At 46.6% G+C, this 10,275-nt stretch overlaps 1 protein-coding gene across 1 annotated transcript; it reads left to right on the top strand.

Annotated features, from left to right (window-relative positions):
* The first annotated feature begins 2,720 nt into the window (after positions 1 to 2,720).
* LOC139014522 (beta-defensin 119-like) lies at positions 2,721 to 9,682 on the top strand. Its single transcript, XM_070421482.1, has 2 exons — positions 2,721 to 2,775; positions 9,489 to 9,682. Exons 1-2 carry the CDS (start codon positions 2,721 to 2,723, stop codon positions 9,680 to 9,682), a joined length of 249 nt encoding a protein of 82 aa, XP_070277583.1.
* The last annotated feature ends 593 nt before the right edge of the window (positions 9,683 to 10,275 follow it).

Here is a 10,275-nt window from a genome sequence, read left to right as displayed (position 1 = left end):
TTCAAATCTTGGATCCCTCATATGGTTACCTGGGCAAAATGTTAACTCTTCTGAACTTTAGTTTTCAAATCAGCACAACGGGGAAAACTCTTTCTGGTGGTTGTGAGACTGGGAGGAGACTATACCTGTGAAATACTTCTCACCAAACCTAGCAGGGAGTCAGATCTCTTTAGCTGGTTACTGTGGTCAGGGAGGGATCACCTCTGAGGGTTCCAGCTTTTAGTGATGTTTTTCTTCCCACACCCTTTATGTGTGTCCTCTGTCAGCTACAATGCAGGCCTTGTCATTTCTCCTGAAAGAGAAGCAATTTCCGTACCAATCTCCCCTCACCATGGTAATTATCTTCAGTACCAGCTGTCCGAGTGATTTTTCTGGGTAAAAAAACAACATCTGCCCTGGCTGGTGTGGCTCAGTTGGTTGAGTGTTGTCCTGTGCACCGAAAGCTCACCGGTTCGATTCCTGGTCAGGGCACATACCCAGGTTGCAGGTTCGATTCGCTCCCATGATGATTTGGTGTCTGCCTCACCTGCCTCAATGTTTCCCCTTCTGTCACCAATATTCACAGCTACAGCTGCTTACTGACCAGTCCTGACCTTCCGCTATGGAAATCTGCTTTCTATTCTCCATTCTTCTCCCTGCCAGGAGGCCCTTGAGCAGCTCACTTCCCCTGAGTCTCAGTTTTTTCATGTGTGAGTTGAAGGTTTATGATTTCTGCTTCTGAGGATTGTTCTGAAGATCATAATGATAAATATGAGGATGACAATAATAAAAATAAAGAAAAACAACAATAATAACAGTTGATAACGATTCACCATCAACTATGTGTCAGGGACTAGGCAGTTTACATAAGTTACCCCATCAGGTACAGTTATACAGTGGGGCCTTGACTTACGAGTTTAATTCGTTTTGTGACGGAGCTCGTAACTCAAATTACTCGTATGTCAAATCAAAAAGTGAACGAGTGAGACACGTGGTGCTGGGCTGATGTTGTGGCGTTCACTGTGACGTTCACTGCGCCAACTAGCGGTGGGTTATCTGAAGCTGGCTCGTAACCCGAATTTTAGCTTGCAACTCAAAGCAAAAAATCGAGAGATCTCGAAAAACTCGTTAGTCGGGACACTCGTAAGTCAAGGCCCCACTGTAATTTGTATTTCCTCAGAGGAGGCTCAGACAATTTACCTCACTCAAGGTCAACAGCTACCAAGTGTCAGGGCCAACACTCAAATCCAATCTCTCTGACACCAAAACCTATTCTCCAATTCTAGTATTTCAGGGTTCTAGAATTCTTTCTTTGTCTCCTCTCAATGTATCTTAAGTTCCACTTGGGGCCCAGGCCTTACCCAGCTTTTTCAGAAGCTCAGCGGAAGGGGCACGATTCCCATTCTCTCTACACCCTAGGAGGACCCCCTAGAACAGTTCTCAGAGCCTCACTAAATGCCTGTCATTTATTCAGCCTACACATGCGCATGAGGTACCTGCAATGTGCCAGGTGTGTCAGAGAGTTCTAGCTGTTCTTCAGTAACTGTCTTCCCCTTCTTAGTGAGATAACCCCTGAATTTAACTAGCCATGGTTGCCCAGAATAAAGGGAAGATTTCCAGCCTACCTTGCAGCTAGGTGTGGCCAAAGTCCTGGAGCGGAAGTGACTGATGTGTGCCGATTCCCAGTGGGGCCCTGGGGGGGGGCGGGGGGAACTGTGCACTCTGTCCTCCCCCGATGGCTGCCATGGGGACTTGATGGTGGGGGTGGAGCAGCCCTCCCGATCATCCAGGGGAGCTGCCTGTGAGGCTGGCCGAGCATCCAGCCAGAAGGAACGGCGCTCCTGCTGAAGGGTGAGCTGCTGCCCGGAACTGCTTGCCCAGACTTTCACATGAGAAAGAAACCAGGGTCTGTCTTTGGGAATCACTGGGGGAAAAATACTGGTTAAAACAGTTGAATTAATATCTCAGTTATACTCTAGTTACACGTACTAATACCAGCTGATGTGATGGGCGCTGGGATGCCGAGGCAAATTTCTGACATTCTGATGGGAGAGACCAAGACTAAACATGTAAAAACAAAACAAAACAAAAACGGATAAATCTTTGAAGGTCACAAAACAAGTTATTGTGCTACAGAGCGGCTGCAGGTGACCGGGAACGCCTCTCCGAGCAGGTGACGCTTGGGAGGAGACTGAACGCTGAGCACAAGCCAGCCACGGGGGTGGGGGGGTGGGGGGGTGGGGATGGGGGTGGGTGGGGTCCGAAGGGGCGATGTTACAGGAAGAACAAACGCCCTGGACTGGGCATGAGATGAGCAACGTCAAGGTTCAGAAAGGATACATGTGTGTATCTTTTTGTTAGAAAGCAGAGAATGTGTTTACTATAAAGTAATTAATTTAAAAAGGAAGCTGAGAATGTTTTTGTCTTTAAAGTAAATGTTTCTTGATGTGCATTTACCTATTAACTAAATAATTCCCTGTGGGTCTCACTCAGCCCGTTTCCTTGCAGGAGGGAAAGCCACTGGGCACGGGCGCTGGCCAGTCCCCCACATGCTCACCCTGTGCTTTGCTGCCGCATCTGCTACACACTGTCCTCTGGCCTGGCTGACCTCACATAAACCTTCTCCTGCCACACTCGGCTGCCCACGGCACTGCCGATAAAAACGAGGCTCATCCCGGCGGCGGCGAACTCTTTCCATCCCCGGCAACACAGCCGCCTGCTTCTCCGGTGACCTGCCAGTCATGAAGGCTCTATTCCTGCTTGTCATTCTCCTGGCCGTCCAGCCAGTGGTATCAGGTAGCGTGGGCCTCTCTCAAGTATCTGGGATCCCGGTCATGAACTTCTCTGCTTCCCCTTCCTCCTCACTGTGGGCAGCATCTGAAGCTTGTCTTCATTTCATGCGGCTTTGGGAGGTCTTCGCATAATCATCTCATGTCTACACCTCTCCCTGATGCTTCTTTGCCAAAGTGGTGGGAAGAGAGATGTTTGGAGCATCTGGCACTTAAAGGCAGGATAGTATTCTGGTGGGATCTTGGGAGCAGGCTCAGGAGCGAAGGGCTGGGTGTAGGTCAAGCTAGTCGAGCTCAAAGGCTAACACGGGCCAAATAAACGAGGCATGCGGTTGGCGGGCCGCGAGTTTGACATGCTTGGTGTAGGTTGAGGACTTTTTGGGGAGTTGGGAGACTAGAGTGAAGGCTGGGGGTGAGTTGTGATGGGGGGAGAAAGACCTTAGGGTTGGAGTGAGAGAGGGAAGATGCAGATGAGCGGGAGGTGGGGAGTTGGGCTTCGCTGATGTTTGGGGTGGGTTGGAGAAGGGTTGGGATTTGGGGTGAGTGGGGCTGGTGTTGGGGGTTAGACAGGGGTTGGGCTGAGACTGGGAGTTGGTACTGGATGGTGCAGGAAGTTTATTAGAGGTTCAGCTTGGTGAGGGTCTACTGCTCAGAACTGAGGCTGGTGACTTGACTAGATTTGTGTTTGGCTTCGAGTTGGGGACCAAGGGGCATTGAGCTGGGTAAGTCTGAGAGTTCTAATTAAGATTGGGCTGGGTTTTGAGTTTGAAATGGGTGAATATGGGGTCAAGGAGAATTGCAGATTGGGTTGTAGCTGGAGCTGAGGCTTGTTGAGCTTAAGTTAGATAGGGCTAGACTATTGATAAAGAGCCAGATCTGTTGAAATGTGGCTGGAAATCCCCTAATATTATAGGTGATGTTGTTGTTTTTTTGTCCTTTTTCCATCATCCCCAAGCTCTATTAGTGCCATTGGCAGCAATTGATCCCAAAATTAGGAGTAGGAGGTTGGGGGATAGGAAGAGAGAAGGGTGGAGTGTCTAAAAAAGGCTTTGAAAACACACACCTTGCCATTCCCAATGTTGGAACAATTGTCTCAGTTCTTTCCCCTTTTAAGATCTCTTCTCTCATTTCCTGGGACTGGCTCCAGCATTACTGACTCAACCCTCTCCCTCCCCTTCCCCCTGTCCTTCTATGCTTCCTATTGTCTCTCCTCTTGAGGGATACTAACATGGTTGTTCCTAGAGCGAGTGGCAGACTGTTGGATGAATGGAAAATGCCGGTTGATGTGTAAAGATGATGAAGAGAATGTCCTACGCTGCTCAAACCGTAAACGGTGCTGTATCCTTAGTCGTTACTTAACAATGGATCCAGTAACAATTGATGGACCGTTCCCCTGGACCACTCCTAAGCTGACCAGAAAACCAAAAGCACCTAAGCCCAGACCTGGACACAGAATTGGAAGATAAATGGAAATTGTGGGTTGAAATGACTTTGCTTCCAGTTTGTTAGTTTTCGCATTCCATTAAAACTCGCAAATCTGTTTCTTGTGCCTGTCAATCATGAGACATGATGCTCCAGATGCACTGAGGGTGAGGAGATGGCCAGGGAGGGGTCAGTAGGTAGCAGAGAGACACCGCGGAGGCTGGGCCACAGCGGTGGAGTGATGATTACAGTTTTGAAGATGGTTCCTCATCTTCCAGCTGCAGGAAGGGGTATCGGGTCAGGAGTGGACTGAGCAGCACACGTGGAAAACCGAGATTTAAAGACACAGCAGATACCTAGAGAGTGGGAGAACCCTTGGGCTTCTGGGAGAGTTGGTCCATCCTGGGGGTGAATGGACTGGGGGTGGACAGGGAGTGAATAGAAACAAATCCTTGGATTTCTGGGTAAGTTGACGGAGATGCCTTTGGATGCTCAAGAGCCCACAGCCCCAAGGATCCGAACGTTTCTAAGTACTAAAAAAGAGAAAGTACATGCATTTACTGACTTATAAATACATCTGTTATTCATTGTTTACATTCTCTCGAGGACTCAGTTATTCATTCATTCACCTCAGCTCTGCCACGTGCGTGTACTGTCAGGCTCTCTGACCTCTTGGAACGCCGGCTCCCCTGCCTGTAAGATTGGAATGACAGACGCTGTCTCAGGGCGGGTGGGAATGGAATGAGAAAACGCAAAACACGGTGCCCTGTCCATAGGACGTTGTCCGCAAACGCTAGTTGCTGCGGTTGTTCGCTGATTTAAGGCATTTGAGGGATGAATATGTGTTGTGTGTCTTCCAATGGTGTTAGATTCTGAGGGACATAAAAGCCTGTTTCATTTGAACTAAGAGAAGGCTCACCCGCCGGGAACATTCAAGAACTCTGAGTGGGAAGAGAGAAGATTCTAGAGGTGTCTTCCAGGCATTGGTATCCTAAACCCATTCTCCAGGCTTCATTTATCTGACGGGAGAACCAGCGGCGCAGTGTTCTGGGCAGTGAGCGCAGAGAACGGAGTGTCCTGTGAAGCGTGGTGCGTGACAGAGAGACAGAGAAGTTCACTCGGATCCATGGAGACAATTTCCTCTCAATTCAATATTTCCACCCTCAGACTCTGGAGAGAGAGACCCCCCTTCTCTAATCCTGATCTTACACTAGGCTTCCTCCGGCTACGTCCCTTCCCATGGGCTGAGGGGCTAACCGGGGGCAAGAGAGATACATCTGCCTAGGAACCGTGGACTCCCCATGCGACCCCACCCCGCTTCCTAGACTGTGATTTGAGTAGGTGGGACCTGCAGTTTCCTGCCCAAAGAACCCCGGTGCCTGCTTTCAGGGACTGTGTGGGCCTTTCCTAGGTCCACCCCTGGAGAGTGGGGCTCACTGTTTGCGGATCCTTAGGCAGGAGGAGTGTCAGGGTCTGTGGCAGAGCTTGGATGTTCAGGCTTGGGTGTCCATGTCTGTGCATGTGAGAATCCTTGCAGCGTGGGGCAGAGCTGGGGGTGGACCGACGAGGAGAGAGGCGGGATGGACGAGGAGAGAGGCAGGATGGACTAGGAGAGAGGCAGGATGGACTAGGAGAGAGGCGGGATGGACTAGGAGAGAGGCAGGATGGACTAGGAGAGAGGCAGGATGGACTAGGAGAGAGGTGGGATGGACGAGGAGAGAGGCGGGCCATGGTCTGAGCCAGCTCCTTCATCTTCCATGCTCCTGCATGGAACCCTGAAGAATCCAAGGAGTGTAAATTCAGATCTGACCTTTCAGGTGATCACCAAGGGCAATTTCATAAAGGGCAATAGAATATCTTTTATTTATTCTGTTTATTAGCTTGATTCAGAACTGTTAAATATTCAGACGTATGATTTATGAGCCTCCATTTGCATTTGCCCCAGGACCCACCAGTGTTACGGCTGTGTCCGGGGGATTCCTTGGGCTCTCCTCAGACCACCTCCTTCCCACGCCGGGAAATCTATGTGTTTTGAGAGCAAATTAACTGATGAGTAAGAACCAACTTGAGCAAGGCCCGTGAGCTGCCCTGCAGCCTTCCTAACACTGCCAGCCAGAGCCAAACATACTGAGGCCGTGGTCCTCTGATCCCTCCACCCAGAAAAGATCCCACCCTGATTCGTACCCAGTGCATTAGCCAGGGTAGCTGGGACCTGCAATTTCCTACCCAAAGAACCCCCACGCCTGCTTCCAGGGACTGTGCGGACCTTTCCTTAGATCCACCCCGGGAGGTGGGGCTCACTGTGTGTGCATCCTTCGCAGGAATGTCACAAAAGATTGAGATAGAACAGGGATTCAAAGTGAGTTCTGATTGGCTTCACAAAGCGTCACTGTTAAGGAGGCATGGTTCACATCACGTCATTGTGTCATTACTTCAGGCACTGCCCCCTTCCCACCAGTCCCCCGAACACACACATACCAGGCATCTTATTTATGTCTGCATGTCTGAGGGCAAGCCCAGTGCTCAGCACAGATGCCACTTGGTGAGTGTTTCCTGAGTGAATGAATAGATGAATGACAAATGCATATCTGAAACCAAAAGCGGATTGGGAGGTGGGTACAAATGGCTAATTTGTACCATTATTTTACTCTGGGTGCCATTATTTTACTGGGTGCTATGGCCTTTCTCCAGGAGAAAGGTTTGAAACAGGTTTGTCTGAGGGGTGGGAAGGTGGCAGAGGGTAGCAAACCCCTTTGGGGAGGGAGGTTGACCTGACAGTTACAAGAGTATTGTGAGCCCAAAGCAGGGTAGACTGGCACCTGCCCTGGACCTTTCCTTGGACTATACACGGGGCTGCTGAGGTGGCTGAACCTCAATCCAGCCTCTGTTCTGTGCACCAGTACTCATCTTCTAAGTTGCATTTGATACTTAGATGAAGAATTTGAGTCTTTTTTTGGGGGGGAGGAGATTAATCCTCACCTGGGAATATTTTTTCATTGATTTTTAGGGAGAGTGGAAGAGAGAGGGAAAGACTGAGAGAAACATCCATGTGAGAGAAACATTGATTGATTGCCTCCTGCACCAGCCCTCCCTGGGGAGGATGTACAAGTCCTTGACAGAAATTGAAACTGGGACCCTTTAATCTGCAGGCCAACACTACCCTGAGCCAAACCAGCTAGGGCTCATCTTTGATTCTTGTCCGAGGTCCATAGGACATGAGAATAGCTAAAACAAATTTGAAAAAGAAGAATAAAGTTGGAGGAGTCATGTTAACAGATTTCAAGACTTACATGGCTAAAGTAATCAAGATACTGATATTGGTGGAGAGATAGACAGATAGATCAATGGAACAGAATAGAAAACCCAGAAATAGCCCCACACAAGTACCACCCACTGATTTTTTACAAGTGGGCAAAGCAATTCAATGGAAGAAAGGTATCCTTTTCAACAGATGGTGCTGGAGCACTTGGAATTTGTAGGCAAAACAAAAAAACAAAACTAAACACACACACACAAACAAAAACACAAACACCCCAATCTAAACCTCAAAACTTATACAAAAGATTCAACAAAAATGGATCACATTTAAATTTAAATGTAAAAGTATAAAACTTCTAGAAGAAAACATGGGAAAAACCTTTCAGATATAGGTGAAAAGCACAATCCATTAAAAAAAAAAGAATCAATGAATTGGACTTAATCAAAAGTTAAAACTTTTACTCTGGGAGAGGCCCTGAGAAAAAGATAGATGAAAAGACAAATTACAGACGGGGAGAAATATTGACAAGCCACATATTTGACAAAGGACTTGTATCTAGATGATATAGGCAACTCTCACAACTCAACAGCAGAAAACAAACAGTCCAATTAGAAGGAAGTCTCGAAAAGATATTTAATTGAAGAGGATATACAGATGGCAGGCAAATAAGCAAGTGAAAGATGTTCAACATCATAGCAATTAGAGAAATGCAAATTAAGGTCACAATGAGATCCCATTACATACTTATTAGAATAGCTGAAATTAAAAATAGTGGCAACACTAAATGTTGGCAAGCATGCAGAGAAACTGGGTCTTTTATACATTGCTGGTGAGAATGTTAAATGATACGACCGCTATGGAAAATAGATTGGCAGTTTCTTAAAACAAAACAAAACAAAAAACACAAAAATATACTCACCAGACTACCCACCAAATGTACTCTTGGGCATTTATTCCAGAGAAATAAAAATGTAGTTTTAAAAACGTGCAGATGAATGTTCATAGCAGCTTTATTTAATTTTGAAGGGATTCCTTTTAAAAAAATACTATTTTTTTTTTTAGACTGGTGTTAAGTTCACAGCAAAATTGAGAAGAAGGCGCAGAGGTTTCTCCTATACTTTCTGCTCCTACTCAGGCACAGCCTCTCCTGTTATCAACATATCCCACCAGAGTGCCCATTTGTTATGATTGATGAACTTACATCAACACAGCATAACCACCCACAGCCCATAGTTTACATATGGCTCACTCCTGGTGTTGTACATCTATGGATTTGGACAAATGTATAATGATACGAATCCATAATTATAGTATCATAGAGAGTATTTCCACTGCCACCCAAATCCTCTGTGCTCTACCTATTCATCGCTACCCCACCCCAACCCATGACAACTACTCTTTTTATTGTCTCCATAGTTTTGCCTTTTCTAGAATATCATATAGTTGAAATCATACATTATGTAGCCTTCTCAGATTGATTTCTTGCACTTAGCGATATGCATTTAAGCTTTCTTTATGCCTGTTCATGATCGGATAGCTCATTTCTTTTTAGTGCTAAATAATATTCCATTATCGGGAAGTACCGGAGTTTATTTATTCACCCACTGACGGGCATCTTGTTTGCTTCCAAATTTGGGGGATCATGAGTAAAGTTACTATAAACTCCTGTGTGTGCAGATTTTTGCATGGACATTAGCTTTCAAGTCCTTTGGGTAAATACCAAGAAATACAATTGCTAGTTGGTATGGTAAGAGTGTGTTTAGTTTTCCAAGAAACCACCGAACTATCTTCCAAAGTGCCTGTGCTGCTCTTCATCCCCACCAGCAAAGTATGAGAGTTCTGAGCTCCACATTCCCGCCAGAATTCCGTGTTTCCAGTGTTCCAGGTTTGGTCCTTCCGCTAATGCCATCTCACTGTTGTTTTAGCCCCTTTGGGTTTTTACTGTGCTCCCTGGCTCATTATATCTCTGTTACTGCTACTAGTAAGTGGAAATTAACTATTTGTTAACAAACCTCTCACATTTGTTTGTTTTTGGCCAGGTAGACAACACACCCTCCGATGCCTGGGCAACACGGGAATCTGTAGAACATCTTGCAGAAAGGCTGAACACCCCTACCTCTACTGTAGAAATTATAAAACATGCTGCCTCCAACCCTACATGAAGATAAACCTTTTCAGCAAAGAGGACAAACATGAATGGAGCAAAGAGACCCGCTGGCCAAAAATATCCTGAGCGCTGGTGACCACCATCCTCAACCTGCTGTTAATACCCCTCATTAAAAGTTATGCACCTGATACCCTTGTCTTTCCTCTATTGCACATCACGGTGAGATTGGGTTTTGCATGACGAGATATCTGCCCCCCGGTTCCCCTTTCTGGATCCAGTCCTGTGACAGAGAAGGCAAAAAACCAGGGACAAGAAACGAAAAAATCTAGATAAGTCAGTGAAGATAGGGAGAAAATGTACTCGAATTCATTGAGGGAAAGTTGAGGGTTTAGGCAGAACTATGACCTTATCCGTGCTATGTAGGTTTCAGAGGGAGACCAGAACTAGTGAAATACATCCGTAGGACAGTGGGTGAAGGTCTTGTAGACAAATCTGTCTTAGCCCATGGAAGAACTTCCTCACCAGCTGCTGAAATGTGGAATAAGTTGGCAAGGTTTCAAGTTAGGTAATTATTGGGGAAGGAACTGGAACATTGAATGCTGCTGTTCTTTTTGATGATTAAGGTCTTTTAATTCCTGAAAATCTAAGAGGCTTGTGCCCCTAATTACACCAACACTAGCTTTTTAAGGTAACATTCTAATTTTGCTCTGTCTTACCTC

This window comes from Myotis yumanensis, unplaced genomic scaffold (assembly GCF_028538775.1).
Source record: "Myotis yumanensis isolate MYYU_CA2020_CCGP unplaced genomic scaffold, mMyoYum1.0.hap1 SCAF_7, whole genome shotgun sequence".
In the NCBI taxonomy this organism is placed as follows: domain Eukaryota; kingdom Metazoa; phylum Chordata; class Mammalia; order Chiroptera; family Vespertilionidae; genus Myotis; species Myotis yumanensis.
This window is presented reverse-complemented; position numbering and strand designations above follow the sequence as displayed.